The sequence below is a fragment of the Bos indicus x Bos taurus genome, chromosome 10, assembly GCF_003369695.1.
Source record: "Bos indicus x Bos taurus breed Angus x Brahman F1 hybrid chromosome 10, Bos_hybrid_MaternalHap_v2.0, whole genome shotgun sequence".
Taxonomy (NCBI): Eukaryota; Metazoa; Chordata; class Mammalia; order Artiodactyla; family Bovidae; genus Bos; species Bos indicus x Bos taurus.
Genome location: NC_040085.1, coordinates 79849818 through 79873264, shown reverse-complemented (window position 1 = coordinate 79873264; position 23447 = coordinate 79849818). Strand labels below are relative to the sequence as shown.

General features: G+C 37.8%; 1 protein-coding gene across 2 annotated transcripts in view; it reads right to left on the bottom strand.

Annotated features, from left to right (window-relative positions):
- Nucleotides 1–23447, bottom strand: part of YLPM1 (YLP motif containing 1) — a 64377-nt gene that overhangs the window by 17140 nt on the left and 23790 nt on the right. For both annotated transcript variants that reach the window (XR_003512836.1, XM_027552438.1), the window contains exons 5-13: nt 12121–14229; nt 9460–9580; nt 5997–6417; nt 5791–5883; nt 5371–5566; nt 4789–4907; nt 3963–4117; nt 582–644; nt 183–302 (exon numbers count right to left, since the gene is read on the bottom strand). Coding sequence is in view for 1 of the 2 variants with exons in the window: in XM_027552438.1 (XP_027408239.1) it covers nt 183–302; nt 582–644; nt 3963–4117; nt 4789–4907; nt 5371–5566; nt 5791–5883; nt 5997–6417; nt 9460–9580; nt 12121–14229 (3397 nt within the window). In the remaining variant the exon portion in view is untranslated. The remainder of the gene's footprint in view (nt 1–182; nt 303–581; nt 645–3962; nt 4118–4788; nt 4908–5370; nt 5567–5790; nt 5884–5996; nt 6418–9459; nt 9581–12120; nt 14230–23447) is intronic.

Here is a 23447-nt window from a genome sequence, read left to right as displayed (position 1 = left end):
GCATCTCTTCCCTAGTTAGCATTTGGATAAAGAAAGACAACTTTCCTTCTTTCTCAGGTGTAGTCTTTTCCTTCACACCTGAGCACTGAAGTTTGTGTTCAAAAAAGTCAATAATTTCTCTCTGAACATGCTTTCAATACTATTTATGAATTAGGATGTAATCTGAGAGGAATATAGTGTACCTTCTTTTTCACTTTCTTTCCAGAATCTGGATCTTTTTCTTCTTTTTCTACTTCAGTGATGAAGTAATCATCCAGGCTTAGAACTCTGGGTGCAGGTCCTCCGAATTCTACCTCCTTATCCTAAGTATCAGATATTCAAGAAAGTTAAAAAGAATTTATGGAATAAATTAATAAATGTGCACAAAGTTTTTTCTTATGGTTAAATACCACACAATCTTCTTGTGGTTTCAAATCAAGCTGGGGCAAAAGTATCTGTCTAAGCAGATCAAAATGAGACAGCATCCACCTGGGCCAACTAGAGCGGATCAAACAGGAAATACCTGTGTCAACATCACATTGCTTGTTAAGAAGGCAAATGGCTAACAAAAGCAAGTAATGCTTTCACTTTTCCATACTCACTCGAATAAGTTTTGCAACATGTGTCTTTCCACTGCCTGGCAATCCTCTCATTATAACAACAATCTGAAACACAAATAAAAAAAAAATTACTTAGTTGTTTTTTTTCCACAATGAATTGATCTTAGAGTTAACAATGACCTAATATTCTCCAGGAGAGACCATACCATAGGCCATGAAATAAACCTTAACACATTTGAGAGGACAGGAATAATACAAAGCATATCCCTGGCCACAATGGAAAGAAATTTAAAAGTTTGGGAAAATGTAAAAATGAAACACCATACTCTTAAATAACCAATAAATCAAAGAAGAAATCAAAACAAAAATCAGAAAACACTTTGAGATTAACAAAAATGAAGACACAACATAAGAAAATGGAAGAACAAACTAAACTAACTAACAAATGTTTAGTACTAACAAACTAAACAAACTAAACTAAACGTAAAGCAAGAAGGAAGGAAATAATATTAGAGCAGAGGTTATTAAAATAGAGAACAGAAAATTAAAGAAAAATCAATGGAACCAAAAGGTAGTTCTCTGAAAAGAGCAACAAAATTGACAAACCTTTAGCTAAACTAAGAAAAAAGAGATAGGATTCAAATTACTAGAATCAGAAAAAAAGAGAGGACATGAGTGCCATCCTTACAAAAATTTTAAAAGGGTTATAAAGGACTACTATGAAACCGCATACCAACAAACTAGATAACTCAGACAAAATGGACAAATTCTTAAGAGAGACACAAGCTACTAAAATGGTCTCAAGAAGAATAGATAACCTGGACAAACTTAGGACAAGTGAAGAGACCTAATTAGTAGTCAAAAAACTGCCAACAAGAAACACCCAGGCCCAGATGGCTTCCTCATTGAATTCCAACAAACATTTAAAAAAAAATACCAACTCTTCACACTTTCAGGAAAAAAAAAAAAAATAGAATAAGAAAGAACAATTCCCAACTTATTTTATGAGGCCACTATTTCAAACCAGCATATAATCTGATACCAAAACCAGACAAAGACGTCACAAGAAAATTTGGTATCTCTTATGAATATGGATATAAAACTTCACAACAAAATATTACCAAATTGAATCCAGCAACATATAAAAAGAATTAAACAAGATAACCAAGTAGGATTTATCCCAGAGATACCAATTAATATCTAAAATCTGTTAATGTAATAATATATCAATACAATAAAAACCAAAAATTCCCAATGCAGAGAAAGTGTTTAACAAAATCCAACATCCTTTCATGATAAGAACATTTACCAAATTAGAAATGGAAGGGAACCTCCTCGACTCGATAAAGGACATCAAACGAAAATGCACAGCTAGCACAGTACTTAATGGTGAAAGACTGAAAGTTTTCTTTCTAAGTTCAGGAATAAAACAAGGATGCCCACTCTCACCACATCGATTCAACACTGAACAACTATGCAAGAAAAGAGGCATCCAGACTGAAAAGTAAGAAATAAAACCATCTCCATCTGCAAGATTATATCATCTCACATACAGGAAAACTTCCAAGGAATCCACTAAAAATCTATTAGAACCAATAAATGAGTTCAGCAATGTGGAGCAATATACAATCAATACACAAAAACCAACTGTATTTCAATACAGCTGAGCAAGCCAGGAATGGAATTAAGCAATCCGTATCTCTTTTTCTTTGATGGCCCTGCTGTGTGGCTTGCAGGACCTCAGTTCCCCAACCAGGGACTGAACCTGGGCCACAGCAGTCAAAAGTGCTGCATCCTAACCACCGGGCACCTGAGCCATCTACATCAGTAACAACATGACACATGAATGGATTTAAGCAGTCCAATTAAGAAGCAAAAAACATGATCTAAACTACATGCTGTTTAGAAGGAACACATCTCAGACTGAAAGACACAAACAGATTGAAATTAAAAGGATGGAAAAAGGTATCAGCAACCACAGGAAAGCTGGAGTAACTATACCAATAATAGATGAAATAGACTTTAAAACAGTGACATACATACATACATGGTTCAAACCTCTGACAGAAATCCCAGTATCAGTTTATTTAAATGGAATCTATTTATTTTGCAATACAGGGTAAATGTAAGAATGTGTGTGTATATATATAGATATACAGATAGACAGATAGATAGATATCTATGTATCTCTCTCTATATATAAATGGAGGTCACCAGGAAAGTAAGTCTAAACTAATCAAGTTCTTCTAATTCTTCCTTTTAAATTCCACACACCATAAGACCAAATCCTCTTTCCCCTTCTTCAAAGTGCAATTAATTTCTTCTTAATTATTTTCTATAATTTAACACCTTAAAAAAATTTTTTAATTAGAGAATAATCAACACTTTCTTTTTGCCAAGCAATTAAGCTCTAATTTCTTAGATTCTAAAGGATAGGCAGTTTATGAGAAATGATGATTTGGAGATGGCAAGATGCCATGAATCTGATATTAATACTATGTCACACATGGAGACAACCTAAATGTTCACTGATGGATGAATGGATAAAGAAGATACACACACACAACAGAACACTACTCAGCTATAAAAAAGCATGAAATAATGCCATGGATGGACCTAGAGATTATTACTAAGTGAAGTAAGTCAGAAAGATAAAGACACAAATACCATCATTATATGACTTATATATGTGGACTTATATATATGACTTATGTGTGGAATCGAAAATATGACACAAATGAATTTATCTACAGTACAGAAACAGACACACATACATAGAGAATAGACCTGTGGTTGCCAAGGTGGGGAATGGGGGAGGACAGACTGAAGTTTGGGATTAGTAGATGCAAACTATTATATACAGACTAGGAGAAGGCAATGGCACCCCACTCCAGTACTCCTGCCTGGAAAATCCCATGGACGGAGGAGCCTGGAAGGTTGCAGTCCATGGGGTCACTGAGGGTCAGACATGACTGAGCGACTTCACTTTCACGCACTGGAGAAGGGAATGGCAACCCACTCCAGTGTTCTTGCCTGGAGAATCCCAGGGATGGGGGAGCCTGGTGGGCTGCTGTCTATGGGGTCGCATGGAGTCGGACACGACTGAAGCGACTTAGCAGCAGCAGCAGCAGACAACAATAAGGTCCTATTGTATAGCACAGAGGACTATGTTCAATATCCTGTGATTAAACTATGGAAAAGCATATGAAAATATGTATCTATACATGTAATTGAATCACTTTGCTATACAGAAGAAATTAACACAACCTTGCATATCAACTATACTACAATAAAATAGGTTTTTAAAAATTAAAAATAAAATACCATGTCACAGAAAAGTACAGAAGTTCTGTTCAGGATACTAAAAAGATCTCTTATCAGCTTCTGATTTGCAATAAAACTAGTCAACCCCACAGGACTCACTCTCTCAGGTCTGCTCTCTCGGCCAGGTGGTTTCAAAATATCATCCACATTCTTAGATTCAGGTTTCTTCTCAACCCGTGGAGCTGGAGGTGGCTGGTGGCTTATTGAAGGAGCTGGCAGGGGCATTCGCTCCTCTGGGTAACTTCTTCGTTCTCCTAGGATGCCAGCGGTTGAACAAGATTACTATTTATATAGTAATTATTTAAAATTTTAATGCTCTCCACTCCTCCTAATACATATATATATATATATATGTTAATATATATGAGAACGAGTCACCAGCTTAGGAAAACTTATTCACATAAATAGGTATGAATTGCTAGTTTATTTAAGTCTAATTTATAACAGTGAAAAACTAAAAGCAATCTAAGTGTTCAAAAATAAGAGTCTTACATCTTATTCACTTGATGAACTATCATAGAGCCATTAATATAATAGATTTACATACAGAAAATTATATACAGTATAGTATCAATGAGAACAAGCACAATAAAGAAACTGTATGCAGACTTTGTTTACAACTTCATTAATATGTATGTGAAGAGAGAATGAGAGGAAATATACAAAATTACAATGGCTGTGGTACGGTAGGTAGGTGGTAGGATTATAAGTGATTTTGTTTCTGTCTTCCAAAATTTCTTTAATAATGTAAAAAAGGAGATTTACATTTTATTTCATATGACTCTTTTTGGTGATAATGTTGCCATCTCTGAGAAATCTGTGAGTGTATTTCACTCTGAAAGTTTAAACCCAGAGCTACAATCAAAAGCATCTCCTGTAGTTTTCAATTCTCAGCATCTTTATAGTTAGTAAGGCACTAATCTACCTCCAAACATGGACGGTCCTTCATAGGCTGGTCGGTCAGACTTGCGATCATAGGAAGGCCTATCAAACCCTCCTCTTCTGGATGAGGAATGCTCTTTTTTGTCTCGATATGACTGAGTCCTAGAAAGTTTGACAGGAAGTGCTTTGGTAAATAAAAAACATATGGCGGTCTCTTATAATGCAACACCATTATATGCCCAATTTTCTCTATGGGTAGTTACCATTCATAGTCAATATTTATATTTTTATTTTGCTTTTCCATTTAGATCTGCCTTGCATGCACACATCCAGAGCTCACAAACAGCAAAAATTAATTGTCTGCCTATTAACTAAGCAATGATTACAACTCTGTTGACAATACTCTTTCCTTTCTCCATCTCCCATTTAACTCTCTGAAAGTCAAGCTTGCAAAACTCAAGAATCGAGTCTCCTGAAAATTGGTACTCTTCCCTCTCCAAATTATACACACACATGCATGAGAAAAATACATCATTTACTAAATTTCCCTTAACTACACTGACTTTGGCTGAACTTAAGTATATGGTAATTTGCACACCCAGCAAAGATAGTTTTCACGGCATACCTATCATCTCTAGGTCTGCGTTCTCTGTCAAATCGATCCCGGTCATAGTCAATAACACCACGATCTCGGTCTCGATCTCTATGTGTCTCCCGATCCCTTTTGAAATCTCGATGATCTGCCATGACATTGCTTTGACGATCAAAATAAGGCTCACGATCTCTGTCTCTGTCGTAACGATCTCGTTGGCCTGCATGCTCTGCAAAAACAATTAAAGTTAAGAACTACATCCCTTTTTTCCTGAAATAAAAGCAGAAAAATACAAATCTAAATTTAGAACTAGTATAAACTGCTGCCCTAAATTCAACGTATGAATCCTTTAGCTATATTAAAGGGAGGCCCAGATAATCTTACCAAAAGGAAAATCATATGATAAATAGGTCCAAAAAGGTTTAAAAATACTGATCTCCCTGGGACCTCTACCTGTTTCAAAAGTTGATCTTTCAGGTAGTGGATCTGGACGCAGAGTTATTCTTTCTCCATAGGGTATCTGTTCAACTTTATTAGTGGATATGTCTGGTAAACAAAAATAAGGATAAAAACACAGTAAGAGTGAAGCTTAAGGAAGCCAAAGTTGAAGCTGACAATTCCTCTAGAATCCTAAGTACAAGTCTGCCATTTTTACCTACCTCGGCCATGGCCATAATCAACAGTCTGCTGCACTGGTGGTGGTTTGGACATGGGTGGCATACCCATAGGCATTGGGCCAGGAGGAGGGATGGAAGGGTGAACAGGTGGGGGTGGCAACACTGGAGCAGATGGAATTGCTGCAGGTTCAGATTTAAATTCCGAATTCAGTCCCTGCTCATCATTTGTATCCCAGAGGCCATAGAAAGAATCTTCATCCCAGCGTTCTTGTTCCACAGCTGAAGTTTGTGGCTTTATCACTGGAGGAGGCGGTGGTGGAGGAGGAGGAGGGGGTGGTGGTGGCGGTATTGGGATAGGTGGCCTGGTCAGAGGAACAGATGATCTTGCTGGTGGGGCAGGCGGTCTTACAATTGATCCTGGTGGCTTACCCATAGGAGGCGGTGGTCTGTAGGACCCTGGAGGCTGGAGAAGAGGGTAAATGGCTTAATGAATGAGCATACCATCATATGTTCACGTATCAGTAGAAACCTGGTTCTCACTACACTGAACTTATTCAAACTTCAAAACTTTCTGTACTTTAAAATACACCATCAGGGAGACAATATATGCAAATCACATATCTGATAAAGGACTTATATTGAGAATATAAAAATCTTTTAAAAGACAATCAAAAAATATGGCCATAAGATTTGCATATATTCTTCCAAAGAAGATGTATGAATGGCCAATACCCCATGAAAATACGCTTAACATCATTAGTCATTAGAGAAATGCAAATTAAAACCACAATAAAGTACCATTTCATACCCAATAGAATGGCTATAATTGATAAAACCGGCAATAACAAATGATGGCGAGGATATAAAGAAACACGAAGACACTTAGGACTTACAGTTAGAAAGTAAAATGGTGTAGCCACTTTGGAAAATGTAGATTAGCTGTCGCCTGGGACCTGGGGTAGGAATGAGGATTAACTGCAAACTAGCACAAGGGACCTTACTGGGGTGATGAAAATGTTACACAACTGAATTACAGTGATGGCTGCACAACTTAGTAAATTTACTAAATATCACTGAATTACACACTTAAAAATGGACAAATTAGATGTATGTAAATTATACCTCAATTAGGTTGGTTTAAAAAAGGGACAAAAAAACCTGCCCTCAAAACTATCACCTCCTCCCTCCCTCTGTCCCGGCTGCCTTCTCCTCTGCTCATCTTCTCTCCTACCCATCATTTTATCACGAAAGTCTTCTTGCTTGACCAACCCTGGGCCGTGGCTGATTGCCTGGCCTCGATCTCACGTTCACCACTTCGTTTAAGAATCTCTGCTATAAACTCTCTCTCCACTCTAGTGACCTATCTCCTCCACAAAAATAGTGAACTTCCAGTGAGAGAAACAAATTCTAGCTAGCTCCCTCACTTCTATCCAGTTCATCTGGTTGACAATAGCTGTCTGTGGCAACACATGACATCAGTGACGGGAAATGACAAAACAAAGAAATCAAACGGACATTGAGTATTCTCTCTGACAAGCACCGGATGTCAACTGAAATGTGTATTACGGAAATAGTAGAATCTCTGGGAAGATAGGTCCTATCTACTTAATACTGAAATCCAATTGTCAAATTTTATTTTAATCTTTGCAAGTAATGTCTGATTTGAATACTCTTTATCCATTTATTTCTGTGTTTCTGCCTTGTTTGTTCTATTGACAAACACACTGACGGTTACTTCAGGCCTTGGAAAGTCAATAATGCACATTACTTACATATTTACTCATACACAAGCTAGGCTTTAAAAACAAACTTTTTGAGTAGCAAAATTACATTTTGGCTAATATGTTAGGAATATCATTTATCAAGAGGCCAATACAGGCTAAAGACAAATGACTACTACCTAAAGATAAATTTTAGATTACAGCACTTTAAACTGTGTTAGAAAATGCCTTTGTATGGCAAAGCTACTGTATCTGGAGCACAGCTGTCCAGACATGTTGTGCATATCTTAGGAACTCTTTGGACTATAAGTAAAAAGTGTTTTCTTCATAGTACCCAGTGATAGCAACACATACATTTATGAAAAGCAAAACACCCCTACAGTATTTACATTAGAAAGGATTAATATCTATACCATAAATTCATAAGAAAAACCTGAAGAGTCAAATAGATAACAATAGTCATGTTCACTAATTATCAAAACTACCAAATATATTGTAACATTTTATTAAACTATTCAATCTACCAAAAATATTAAGTAGCTCATGCTACTAAGGCTACAACACAGCTTTAGAGAGCTGTTGACTACATTACAGGAATCATTAAAAATGTCCTTGTTCTTTAGTCATTAAAAGGATTCCTAAAGGATCTTTAGGAATTTAAAAGTACTTTTAAGAAGATACCTAAAATAAGAATTTGAAGCATAATGCATTGTGGTTTGTAGAAAAAAAGAATGCAGATGCGAGCTTATATACAGAATGGGCAAACAACAAGGCACTACTGCACACTCAGAGGATACTAGCCAATATCCTGAGACAAACCGCAGCATGAAGAACATCTTAAAATGCACGTATATATGTGTACACATATATATACACACACAGACATACATAGATATATGAATCACTTTGCTATACAGCAGAAATTAACACAACACTATAAACCAACTATACTTCAATAAAAAAATACTAAAACTATTATGAATTTGATATAAAGACATTCATTAACATTACATTAATAAGAGTAAAAGATTAGAAACAAAGGTCTAACAGAAACAGAATAGTTTTAATAAACTATTATGCATCAAAAATATAAAGCATGTAGCAAAACATTAAAATGTTTATGATTTATCAAGTAAATAAAGCAGAAATGTAGATTTATAATCTAAAGCTTCTACTGTTTGCTAAGAAATACAAAGATAAAAGACATAGTTCCTATCCTTATGAAGAATAGGCAAAATAAGACAGAAGGCAAGACAGACAAGAAAACAGACAATCGAAATACAGGACCATAAGGGTTCTGGCAGAGAACTTAATCACGTGACTCTTTAACATAACTTCACTGCCTGAATTGGGGCATGATGTTCTATCCCTTTCCTTAGCTAAGGACTAGGAGTTTGAACAGGTAGGGAGGCTAGGAAGCTCATATGAGCAGGGCTCACAGGGAATCCTTGCATAGTCCAGATGAAAAATAGGACTATCTGAACAAAAAGGATTACCAAGAAAATCTGTGTTTTCTGAACACAGAGCCATATACATAGTTCTGATGTGCTTGGTGTACTTAAACTGTAAGGGGAAAGCATTTCTGTCACACTTCCGACCATACTCCTAAGATTCTCAAAGGTTCATTACCATTAGCGTTTTTCACTTTTCCAAAATTTTCATTTTTTACAGAGGAAAATTATACTTATTGTAAAACAACAACAACAACAACAAAAAATCAAACGACATACAAACATACAAAGTGAGAACCATTTCATTTTTCTGAGTACATTATTTTCCCGTACCGGATACAATCCAGGTCTTGAAGGTGTACTCTGTAATCTTGAATCCTGGGGTGGCAGATGGTCAGGCATTTGAGGCTCAGACCCATAGTCTTTCATCTTTTGAAGCTGTTCTTTCTGTTCTCTGTAAACAAATAAAATTGCCATTGTATTTAAGGCATGTGTTCTCTGTTCCTAAGTAACTATAATTAATATCGAAAAACAAAAAAGGAAACTAAACACCTTGTTTCAAACTCTCTATAGAGTACTCATAAAACATCTCCAGGGTAATACTTTTTTGTCTTTACGAGCTAACTTATCAGACATCTACAACCTATAAATAATGATAAGTTATTGAAGATCTAGAAAGGATCAATTCTAGAACCTGCCTCTTTAGTCTGTTTTAGTATCTCACCTACTTGTCATGTTTTTCATTCATCCAACCAAAATCTCTTGCTGATTTTTTTTTCATTCAGTAGTCTTTAGATAAGTGGTTGAAAAATGGTGGCACGTGGGCCAAATGTATTTGGATATATATGAACACACAAAAAGGCTTTTTACAATTTGGCTTTCATTATCAATTTAAAAAATCTGTGCTAGTTGACACTATTTACAAAGCAAAAAAATACATACTTTTCAATATAAATTCAAACTTGCAATTTGGAAACACTGGGCCTACACTCCCACATGCCAGCAATCACTCAGTGGAGCAGCGGCCGCCAGCCTTAGATGAAGCGCTTTGCTACAATCCTCACACTCAGTAGAGTTATACTGGCCCACTTTCACTCATTTTAGTTACCTGTCTGGTTCTGGTGGGCATTTTAGTTTAAGGCCCCTCTTGTATATGGTGAGAACAATAGGTAGCCTAAACCTTTAAAAACAACACTTCATGTTCCTAAAGAGTAATTATGTAACTCTTCAAGATTCTCTTTAAATGGCTGGTCAAATTCCTTTCACTTTGTCTTACATCCACAATCAACACGTAACAACATGTACCACAACCTCTTCAGACCTTTTACAATTTTCTTCCTACCATTCTGCAAACTGTAATGACCCAAGTGAACACAAAGGGTCAAGTGTAAGAAAAAGATTACTTTCTGCCTCATGTAACTCATATTGTGACTTTCCTGACACAATATGGCTGACTTGTATTCAACTGTGACCATTATTACCCATCATTTCACATATTTTGTTTAATTATGTGGCCTAGAAAGAGCTTTTTAAAAGGAATGATGAAGTAACTCTTATCCAGCATTTCTATACAAAGCAATAATGGATGAAAAGGAAATTTCAAAAAGGGAAGAAACCTTGGTAGCTGAGTAACATCAATCAGCTTAGTGTTCTCCTTAAAGAAAAAAGACTTTAGAGTTGGACAGACTTCAAATTCTAGGTTTACCAATTCTAGTAGCCAAGTGGTACTCTCTTGAGTCTTAGTGAAGCGAGAATACTACTACTTATCTTTGCAGTCCTTTAAGATAAGGATTTGAAATACGAAGATTGAGACGATAACACAGTAAATTATCAGCACAGTGCCAGCACAGAGTAGGTGTTAAAGATATCCATAATTTAAAAGTGAAAATAGTAGTAGCTAAGTGTTCCATAACATGCTTTCTACATCTTCATGAGCAATCTGGAAAAGTTAAATCCCTTAAAGTGTATCTTCTGTAGACCACAGAAATTTGTTGTGTTGCCTGAGGCATCTGATCTTTCATTTTATATGTATTTTTCCTCATCATACTTTCCCAGTTATAAAGCTTCAGCTATAATTTAATTGTCATAATCTACAAATATAGACCAGAATTGAAAAAATGAAAGAAACAATATACTGGAATATATAAAAAACTAACCATTAATTTATTTTTGCAAAAAATTTGCTAATTCATAAGAAATTATTCAAAAAGTAATTTCTCATTGTAATCTGTCAGTGACTCCTAAGGATTACATAAATCAATACATACAAAGCACTTAGTACAGTCCCTGGTATATAGCAAATGTGCAATAAATGTTAACCTTTATTATTACGGCTACTAATGGGAAGTGTTATGTAGATACCTATATACATAGGTGATTGTAAGTCAAGAAATCTAAATTCTATTCTCCATTTCACAAAGAAAATATTTGCTTATATAGAAACAAGTAACAACCTCAAGCAGAGATAGCTGCTTCTGGTTATAATGAAAGATCAAACATTCCCAAAAGGAAGAATCAATAGTTAGACAAATCTGAGGCTGCTTCCGGGTAAACCATTCTTAGCTTCAAAAGAGAAAAATATAAATCCTTCCACCACTTTCCAAAGTTATACCAAAGATTAGTAAATATGAAGTCTATCAGATCTAGTAACAAAGAGGGGGGAATAAAGGATTTTACATACGAGCTCTGTGAAACCCAGAGTACCGGAAAGTTGAAGTCTGAACTTGACATAATCACAGGTATGACATGTCAGCAACATATCTATAAAAGTCAAGAATGGCTACCAAATTTTCATTTTTCAGGACATAAGTTTATAATTAACACAGTTCCTAAACAGCCATCCTACCCTAAAACAGCAATGACTAGAAATTAAAATTAAAATTATGTGGTAAAAACTTAAAATGATTCCATTCAAATATATCACATCATCGTTTTAAAAAGAGAAGTATGCATGTGGCTTGTTCTAGAAGAAATGATCTTAAGTAGTCAACTTACCGAAGCATTTTCAGTTCTTGTGCAGCTTTCAGAATGATTTCATGCTGCCTCTGACTGAGAACCATTACCCCTCCAAGGCCTTGGTCAGAGTCTAAGTTTGCATCCGACCCCATCATTTCAGAAGAATGATGTGAAGGCATATGTTCCGCCATGGGGGAATGTCTATCCACATCAGATGGGTACCATCTGTCTGACAATCGTTCTCTTTCCCAGTCCATTCTGTTAGGAATATAATCTCGCTTTTCCCGCCAGATATCTCGTCTTTCTGGATACTCTCGGATCCTCAACTCACCCCTATCACGGAAATCTTGATCATACCCATGGTCTCGGTTTCTTTCTTCTCTCCATCTATCATCCCGGTATCTATCCATAGGTGGGAGAGGTGGGAGGGGTGGTAAAGGTGGAAGAGACGGAATATCTCGTTCACGAAACTGCGATTCTTGTTCATCCAGTGGTCTCCCATAATCTCTGTCCCACTCATTATCCAAATTTCTATCATACATATCCACGGGTCTTCCGATGCGGTCCACATCCCTGTCCATGTCCCTGTCCATTTCCCTGTTGTAGTCCTCGTCCATATCCTGATCTCTCTCCCAGTCATCCCACCATGGGCCTCGTCTATCCCCATCATGAGATCGAGATGGGGCTGAAAACCTGTCCTCTCTGTTATACGGATCTAGAGTATCATCTTGATAGTCATGTTCACATTCTCTCCAGTATCTCTCTCTATCCCAATCATCAAGTCTTTCTCGTTCCATTGGAGCATTTCTACCATCTAATGGGAACTCTTCGTGCCCTCTCTCTTCTCCATGGTTCCAAGGAGCCCTAGGAGGCTCATCTCGGTGATATGGATACATTTTTTCCCCACCGTCTCCTGGTTCTGGTCTAAATGGACCTCTGTCACGACCAAATTCTGGTCTTCCCAGTCCCCTCTCCCGACCACCAGGCCCTCGAGGCAGTCCCCTCTCCCTGCTCCCAGCTCTCCGGGGTGGCACTCTCTCTCTACTCCCAGGTCTTCGAGGGGGTCCTCTCTCCTGACTGCCAGCCCTCCGGGGTGGTCCCCTTTCTCGGCTGCCAGCTCTACCTCTGTCCTGGCTGCCTTGCAGACCACCTGGCACTTTCTCCCGAGTGCTTCCCGGCCTCACCAGCCCTCTGTCCCGGCTGCCTTCTCCTCTGCTCATCTTCTCTCGACTGTCTTCTCTTCTACCCATCATTTTATCACGAAAGTCTTCTTGCTTGATCAACCCTGGGCCGTGGCTGATTGCCTGGCCTCGATCTCTACTGACTAGTCCTTTATCCCGTGTGTCTTCCATTCTGCTTTGCCCAGGACCTCTGTAAGATGAGCTGCTGCCTTGATTGCCTTCTAACCTATTGTCTCTGTTATCTGGCCGAGGTAGCCCTTTATCTTGGTTGTTTTCTGAATGGGGCAGACCAATACCCAAAGGTTTAAAATCATTATCTGCAGTTAGTGATGATGATGTTGCTACTGCTGTTCCTCCCTCCATCCCCCCGGTTTTTGAGGGAAAAGTAGATTGAGAAGGTACAGCTTTATTTGCAAGGGGCACAGGGTGAGTAACAGCTTGGGATTTGTCCATTTGAGTCTCCATACTGTGAGAATCCTGGTCCCAATCAGAAGGCTCTATGGGCCCTTCCGAGACTTCGCTTTTAGGTGGCTCTTGCTGAGAGTCGCTTAGATTCTCATTTGACTGAGCCGCCTTGCCATCCTTTACATCTGCAGCAATGGGAAATGTAGCTGATTGCATTTTAAAATTCTTCTGCTGGTTACTACTGGTGTCTGCTAATGGTTCTTTGTTTCCTGGTTCTGCTTGTGACTTAGGTTGCTGCTGATGTTGCTGTCCAAAAGTTGGTTTGGGGCCTTTCCACTGTGGTCCACTCTGTCGAGGGCTGAGGGATGTATTGGGGGTAATATAGAACTGAGATGCTGGCCCCCGGGGAATCATTCCCCATTTGCTTTTAGTGCCCTCTGCTGGGTGACCTTCATATCTGGGTCTTGGCCCATCGGGGCGATTTCCTTCAAAACGAGGCCCTTTGGGTCTCGGTCCTTCACACCTTGACCCTAAATCCTCAAATCTTCGAGGACCATCAAATCTACAAGTAAAACAAAAGATATTACTCAAGACAGTAAAGCAGAAAAAAAATTTTTTTCCATGTAAAAATATTTAAGGCAATCTTGCCTTAGAATTTTTTTTACAAAAATGACTGCTAGTCATTAAACAAATCCTGAGATACCAATATCTTAGAACCATTATGTTAAGGTGGCAGAGCTCAGAAGGTCTTAGGACAAATCTCCTGCAGCAAGTCACTGAATTGTTAAAAAGCAATGATTAATATTGTGCCTTAATAAAGACAGAAAAGTCCATTCTTGTCAAACAGGGGGAAAAAAAAGTCCCATAGCTAATTCTAAGAGTACTTTTAGAGTTAAATTATAACTAAAACCTAAAAATGAAACAATTAGCAATGTTAACATAGGATGAGTATAAATATTGTTGGAGCTAACATTATCATCCTAACTGACAAAAGTTTAAAAAACAGCAGCCAGCTGTGTCTTAAGAGCACGCCCCAACATTTAAAAATCTGGACCAAGATATTCTGCTATGGACCCACTTGCACATTTGATAAATATTTAGCGTATATCCTCTGTCGAGTACTACGCTAAATCCAAGAGATACAAGAATAAAATGTTCTTTGCCCTCAAAGAACAATTCTTTGTCCTCAAAGGGCTTACAACAGAAGAGAAAGAATCTAAGTGTAAATAATTGCCAAAAGATGCAATGACTAACATCTATCTGCATATAATAAGGACAACAGAGGAGAGAATGGTCAACCCTATGAGAGTGAAGGTGGTGTTGTCCCATAAAGGCTTTCTATAACAGAAAATGCTTTAGTTAACTCAAGAAACAAATTCTCAGAGACCAGGTTAACAGAGAATACTGGAGCTGATGCAAGTGGGTGGCAAGGATTTCTCAGGTTAAGGAAGTATTATGAGGAAAAGCAGAAAAACACATACCAGCATAGCATGTTTGGAAGTGCAGTTTGGCATGGCTGAAGGAAAGAGGAGACAAAGTCTGGGACGGCCGGGAAAGAAGGAGTGGAACAGCAGCACACGGAGAGGTAAGGTAAAGGGACAGGCAAGGTCAACTCCCAGAAGACCCTGTGTACCTCGGCGCCACAGACTACTGGTACTCCTCCAATACACATTTCCATTTTCTTACTGTAATTGAACCTCTCCATTTTTAGCAAGACATAAGGATAGCCAGACTAAAGACTCTCTTTCCCAAACTCTCTTGCAGGGAGAACTTGCAGCCCCCAATGAGCTGACAGTGAAAATGATTTTTCCAGTGGTCATGTATAGATGTGAGAGTTGGACTGTGAAGAAGGCTGAGCGCCGAAGAATTGATGCTTTTGAACTGTGGTGTTGGAGAAGGCTCTTGAGAGTCCCTTGGACTACAAGGAGATTAAACCAGTCCATTCTGAAGGAGATCAGCCCTGGGATTTCTTTGGAAGGACTGATGCTAAAGCTGAAACTCCAGTACTTTGGCCACCTCATGCGAAGAGTTGACTCACTGGAAAAGACTCTGATGCTGGGAGGGATTGGGGGCAGGAGGAGAAGGGGACAACAAAGGATGAGATGGCTGGGTGGTATCACTGACTCGATAGACGTGAGTCTGAGTGAACTCCGGGAGTTGGTGATGGACAGGGAGGCCTGGCGTGCTGCAATTCATGGGGTCGCAAAGAGTCGGACACAACTGAGTGACTGAACTGAACTGAGTGGTCAACTTAAAGGGAAGAACACATTCTTCTCTTCATATTCTCTTTTTCATGCTGGCTCTGATATGGTGGTGGGGCATCCTGAACCATGTAGATATGGACCACATAATAAGAGATGGTAAAGTAACAAATGAGAAGGAATCTGGATTCTTGACACTGTAGAGTCACCACATAAGTCCTAAAAGAGAACAAACCTCCAACTTGTTAAAACCGTGGACTTTGGATCTCTGTTATAACAGATGAATTAATTCAGCTGGGTAAGGAGTTAGAGGGCTTCCCAGGTGGCGTGGGTGCTAAAGAAGCTGCCTGCCAATGCAGGGGACATAAGAGCCACGCGGGAAGATCCCCTGGAGGAGAGCATGGCAATCCACTCCAGTATTCTTGCCATGAGAGAATTCCCATGGACTGTAGTGTCCATGGGGTCGCAGAGTCAGACATGATTGAAGTGACTGAGCTTGCACAAAGAGTTAGAAATTACCTTAAGCACTCAGAGACGCTAAGTATCTTATTTTTAAAAGATTGCTCCAGCAGAAAAGTAGCAGATGGATAAGTGGGAAAAGTTGATGGTACACTGTCTCTACAGTCTAAGTAAGTGAAAGTGAAGTCTGTTCTAAGACGGTGACTGAATGAGGAAAAGGAGGAGATAAAAGTGAGAGATGTGAAGGAAGGTAAAGCTGATAAATTTTCTAACAGGTGCGATTTAAAATACTGGAAAAGGAAGAACTAGGATGGTTCCAAGGTTTCTGGCTGAGGTGATAGTGATGCCTTTCATGCCTCTAAAGAGAAACAGAAGGGTTTTTCTTTCATTAGTTAGGGAAATAAATGAGAGTAATAAATTCAGTTTCAGCAAAATATTTACTTCCTATCCCTGTGACGTTAGGCTTTGCTGATCTGGAAGTCTCAGTTTCAAAGGGAGGAATGCTTCCATCGGGCAACACAAGGACTCTATTAAAACTTCAGTTCAGACTGCCACCTGGCCACTTTGGGTTCTGAATCGACAGGCAAAGAAGGGAGTTATTACTGTACTGGCTGGGGTGAGTAATACTGTCTTTCAAGGGGAAATTGGGTACTTTTTATACAATGAGGGTGAGGGTATGTCTGGAATGGAAGAGATCCTCCAGGACACTCCTTACTACCTTTCATGTCCTATGACTAAAGTCAAGACAAAACTACAATTACTCAATCCAGGCAGGGCTGAGAATACCTTAGACCTTTCAAGAATGAAAGTTTGGGACACTTCATCAGGCAAGGAACCTGGACAAGCTGAGGTACTCGCTGAGAGCAAAGAGAATATGGATTAAGTAGAGAAAGAAGGTAGTTATAAACACCAACTGAAATTACATGACCAGTTGCAGAAATAATGGGTGTGTAGAGTAGTTCTTCCTCAACATTTGCTATGAAATGTTTAAATATATACATATTTATTAGTCAGATATTTCTGACTGATTCTTCTTCCTTATCATCTAACATAAGATGTATTAGTACTAGCTAACTTTATATCTCAGAATTTCAGTCACAGACTATCAAAGAGGGGACGTGAGCCAGCTAGGGAGAACAAAGTTGATTTCCCCCAAAACAAAAAAAAACAGAGACTTTATAATCTTTTCTGGGAAAATGGTTAGAAGGTTTTTGGTTGTCCAGGGATAAATATTTCCTGTTAGATACAAAATCCCCCCCACCCTGTGACCCACCCTAACCAGAAACACAGAAGCAAGAGAACTCTGGGAAATGTACTTCAGCCCAGTCAAGCTGACACAGAATCATCACAAGGAATTTAAAAATGCATAAACTCACCATAAACAGAGAGAAGGGGCAGCCAGCAGATGAGAATTTTGTTTTTAAACTCTAGATGACAAAGAACAAACATGAGTGGTGACACATGGAGCAAGAAGAAGCTGCAGTTTAGACTGCCGGGAGCAGAGGAGGGTACAATCAAAATGGGTCTGGCTTGCCCACAGAAACCCAGAGAAGGTCAGGATTCTCAGATGCCAGGGATGCTGGGGAAAAGACTAGGTAAGACCTGCGGCTAAAACGATGTAAATTAAAATCCATATTCTAAATCATCGATCAGCCATTCCCTGGGCTTGAATTGTCTCTAAATGCCTGAATTTGAGGGTCCCCTAGCATTAGCAGACAATCCTCTGGCCTCCTACAGCAAAGTCTTGACAATTGATGAGCCCCCCTCCACATGCATAAACAGTGCCCCATCAGTTTCACTGTCTTCCTCTCAAGTATAAATGGACAACTAAAGATCACAATATATTTGAGGAATGCCTCCAAAATGAAAGGAAGAGAATATGGATCTGGAAGAAAGAGCAATAATGCAAAAAAGCAGAAGAGAACTTAAAAATAAACAACTCTCAAGTTAGTATCCTCAGAGAGAATTCTTAAGATATAGTATCAGTAAATCAAGAACAATTTGCTATATATAAAAAAGGATCAGAAGCAGAACTATAGAAATTATTTAATTCTCAAAATAAAAAAGGCAATAAAAGGACCAGAAGTATCTCAGAAAGTTTAACAAAATGAGAGAGAACAGAAAGAAATATAGTCGGTTCAAAATCCTACAAATCAGGGGTTCCAGAAAAAGAAAAACAGAAAACAAGAGAAAAAATTAAGAAATAAATGAAGAAATAGGACAAAGAAATTTCCCAGAGTTAGACTCTAATTTCCAGATGGAAAGGGTCCAGTTCACTAAGTATTCAGTACAGTTAATAATACTGAACAAATACAAACCACTATAAAATATTAAAATAATGAAGATTAAATAAAAATTTTCTAGTAGTAGGGAGAAATCATCTAAAAAGGAAATGAATCAGAACAGCACAACAGTTATACTAGGTAACAGAACAAAAGAGAATGCTTGCTGACCCTAAACACTGATCCTAAATTATGTTCAACTTCAATGGACAAGAGTTTAAGTAAACTCTACGAGTTGGTGATGCCAGGGAGGCCTGGTGTGCTGCAGTCCATGGGGTCACAAAGAGTTGGACACAACTGAGCGACTGAACTGAACTGGAAACTATTAAATACTATGGCACTGGTACAAAAACAAACATACATATCAATGGAACAGAAGAGAGCACCCAAAAACAAACCCAGGAGCATGCAGTCACCTAATTCATGACAAAGGAGCCAAGAATATACAATGGAGATAGGATAGTCTCTTAAATGAATGTTACTGAGAACAGACAGCCACATGCAAAAGAATGAAACTGAACTACTACTGTATATCATACACAAAAATTAACTCAAAATGGATAAAAGTGTAAGACCTGAAATCATGAAACTTCTAGAAGAAACAAAAGGCAGTAGGCTCCTTGACATAGGTCTTGGCAATGATTTTTTGATTCTAAACATCAAAAGCAAAGAAACGAAAGCAGGCCTACATCAACAAGTAGGACTGCATCAAACTAAAAAGCTTCTGCTCAGTGAAGCAAACCATCACTAAAATGAAATGGCAGCCTACTGAATGGTAAAAAATATTTGCAAATCATGTATCTGATGGGCTTCCCTGGTGGCTCAGCTGGTAAAGAGTCGGCTTGCAAAGTGGGAGATTTGGGTTCGATCCCCTGGTCTGGAAGATCCCCTAGAGAAGGAAATGGCAACCCACTCCAGTATTCTTGCCTGGGAAATTCCATGGATAGAGGAGCCTGACAGACTACAGTTCATGGAATCACGAAGAATCAGACATGACTGAGCGAGTTCATGTATCTGATAAAGGGCTAATTCCAAAATACAGAAAGAACTCATACAACTCAATAGCAAAATATGAAACAACCTGATTTTAAAATGAGCAGAAGATCTAAACAGACATTTTTCCAAAGCAGACATACAGATGGCCAAGAGATACGTGAAAAGATGCCCTACACCAATAACGGAAATGCAAATCAAAACCACAATGAGATGCTACTTCACACTTGTTAGAAAGGCTATTGTCAAAAAGACTAGAAATAACATGCATTGGTAAGGATACAGAGAAAATGGAACCCTTGTGCACTGTTGGTGGGAATGTAAATTGGTGTAGCTACTATGGTAAACAGTATGGAGGCTCTTTGAAAAACTAAAAATAGAAATATCATATGACCCAGCAATTCCATTTCTGGGTATTTACTGGAGAAGAAAACGAAAAAACTAATTCAAAAAGACACATGCCCCTCAGCGCCCCGCCATGTTCACCGCGGCACTACTTAAAATAGCCAAGATACGGGAACAACTGATGTGTCCACTGATGAATGAATGGACAAAGAAGATGTAGCATATACATTAGATGGAATGTTACAAGAATGAAATCTTGCCATTTGTGACAATATAAATGGACCACCAGGGAATTATGCTAACTAAGTTAAATAAGTCAGAGAAAGGCATACCATATGACCTCTCTTAGACGTGGAATCTTAGAAAAAAATTTAATTAATTAAAAAACCAAGCTCTTAGATACAGAGAACACATTGATAGTTGCCAGAGGTGGGGTGTGGGAGGTGGGAGAAATGGGTAAACTTTTTATTTTCTTTTGCTTTTTAGTTTAAATAAATTATAATAAAATATATTCAACCTCAAATTATATATTCAAATTATTCATCAAGTGTGAGGTTAGATTAAAACATTTTCAGGCATACAAGAATTCAGGGAACTTACTTCCAACCCACAATTTTTTAGTTAATTGAACAAGCACTCCAGGAAAAAGAGGCACTACACCACAAACAGAAAGCCATGAGACTCAACAAACCGTGAATCCAATCTAGAATAAGAGTCAAAGGAAATGACAGAATAATAGCCATATGACAGATCTTCAGAGCAGCCAACCAACCCAGGTAAAAGCAAGAGGATGCATGAATTTGGGAGAGAGAGCTCAAGAGAAAAAGATGTCGCTTTGGGGACCGGAGTTAAGAGGATTATTTAAAGATGTTGCAAGAAGAACAGCAACTGGAAATTCTAAAAAAAAAAAGGTTACTACACTAAAGAAAAGGTAATCACAGTATACTGCTTACCTCTATGAACAACATTACTTACTGATTTATTTTAGAATAATGATATAAATATCATTGGGCAAATGGGGTTACAGAATAGTAGAAGAACTAAATTTTACCTATCAGAACAGGAAGTAAATAAGTAGTATCTAAAATGTATAAATGACAAAAGGAACAGCACATTCTTTAGTACTATAAGGTAATTACCAAAAGAAACAGCTGAAGAATTAGAAGCTGTCCTTAGGAAACACATTGACAGTGGTTTGGAGCAGTGGGCAGTTGTTTCTCTTGATTTTTAAAAAAATTATATGTATGTATCATTTTTATTAACAATGGATTTAACAGACACACAAAGAGTGTTAGCTTTAACCAGGAAAAGGGCTTCTTCTGAGACCACAAGAACTATGAGGATGGCAACTGAAGTAGTGGTAAGGCAGAGAAGTAAATTTCACTGGGCCTGAAAGCCTTGATTCTCGGGCAAGGAGAAAAATTAAGGATACAAAGAGAAATAATGTTTGCTGAGACAGAGAAGGCAGCAATAGCACAGAATGTCTATGCAAAATAATGAAGGCTTGACACAGCTATTGCTGGACAAAGGGGAAAGGAGCTGACCAACTGCTGGTCAAAGGTACACCACAGGAAGTCCAGGTTAGGATGCCATGCTTCCACTTTGTTCCCTGGTTGGGGAACTAATACCCCTCAAGCTGCATGACCCAGCCAAAAAAACAGTATGTCTCAATGCTAAGGATAGAGACCATATATTTATGAAGGAAAAAAGTATGCCATTTCAGGCTTTGTGATGATTTGGTTCCTTTTCTTGAAGTTACATTCATCAATTTATTAAAATGCCTAGAGTAACACGTTAGGCCATTAAAGATGTGTAAAATCATCTGTTCTGTATTCAATTCAGGAATTATTAGCTCCTATCAGCTGTAAGAGAAGACTATACACAATACACAAATCAGTATAAGAACATTCTTTAATATGTTAGGTAGTATTATAATCAACTTCAGAATGAATAAACTATTTTCTAACTAAACTGTGAATGCCCTGAGAATTTTACCCATAACTGAGATATTTGGCATATGCAACATTTATTGAACCCCTACTAATTGTCAAGTATTGTGTTACTGCTGTAAATAACTTGATACCTAACCGCAAGGAGTTCATAGTCTGTAAGAAGAATGAGACAAGTAAATCAGCAATCAGAACAGAATTTGATAAATGTGGGGCATGCTGGTCTTGCTCACTGAAGTATTCCCAATGTCTGACTCACTGAAGGTTCTCAACACATTAACTGTAGAAGTCCCATCCCCAGGGCAGGAAAAACAGGAATCGATAAAGCAAAAGATGACATAAAAGGGATTAAGAACAGAGAGCAGAGCACGTGCAAAGGCCAGAGGAAAGGATAAAGGAAGCAGGAAGCACTAAAAGGTGTGAAAATAAAGAAATGAACAAGGCAGAAAAGCTGTAAAAGGTAATGAAATCACTTGTGTAAACCTCACGTCTGCATATATAATACAGTGTCCATGAAAGGGGAGGGTGTTTTGCTTTCACATTAAATTGCTGACCAGCAGCCAAGCAACATCATTTTATTTTTATTTTGGTGGTCAGAAATATGTTAAACCAACTGAAATATACTTTCAACACTACATACAAATGGCAACCAATTTTTCAAAGTTCAAGGATGTTACAAAATGTCAAACTATCAAAACCTTTTTGATTTATAAAAGTAAAGAACTTTTCGGCCCTTGGAACAAATATATTAAAAGTTACTCATATTAAACATATGTACAAAAATAAGCCATCTTCACATGAACACAATGAAATATTATGACCTTTTTGACATATAAAAATGTATTGAAAATAAAGTACAAACAGCACACATCTGCTCAATCACACAAAGCACATGCAATGCACACTGGCTAGACGAAATGAAAAAGAGGCAAATATCTGGGGTTTAAATATTTTGAAAAGTTTTGCTTGTATAGTTAGGTATTTCAGAAACTTCTAAAAGATAAATTTAATCCTGTTTTTTTTTCCTCTTAGCTTCATTTGTAAGTATCTATGTCATTAAATATTTACTGTAAACATTAAAGAAAATCCTAAAACTAGGCATGAGACCATTAGAACTAGGAACAAAAATTTCAAAATGCGATACAAAAAATATAATCCAAATTGGGTACAAAAACTTAAGAGGGATATAGAAATATAAATACCCTTAAACAAGATAATAATGTCTGATTATCACAATATTTATATAAACACACTCACATCAGCAGATCATGGTAATCACAAGATGCTAAATTCTGGAATCAAATGCCTGCCCTTTTGGTTTTCACGTCAAATGCCATTTTCTAATATGTATAACTAAGATCTTAAAATCAAAATTCCAAAGAGAAGTAATCATAAACAGAAACAGCCATGAAAATGGAAGAATTAAGAAAAAGTATGGTATTAATAGCCCCTTGCTAACAGTTACAGAATGGAAGAGGTCATATTTCCAATCCTAAAACTAACAACAAGTGGGTAAAACTGATCTGAAACCTTGATATTATAAAAATGTCA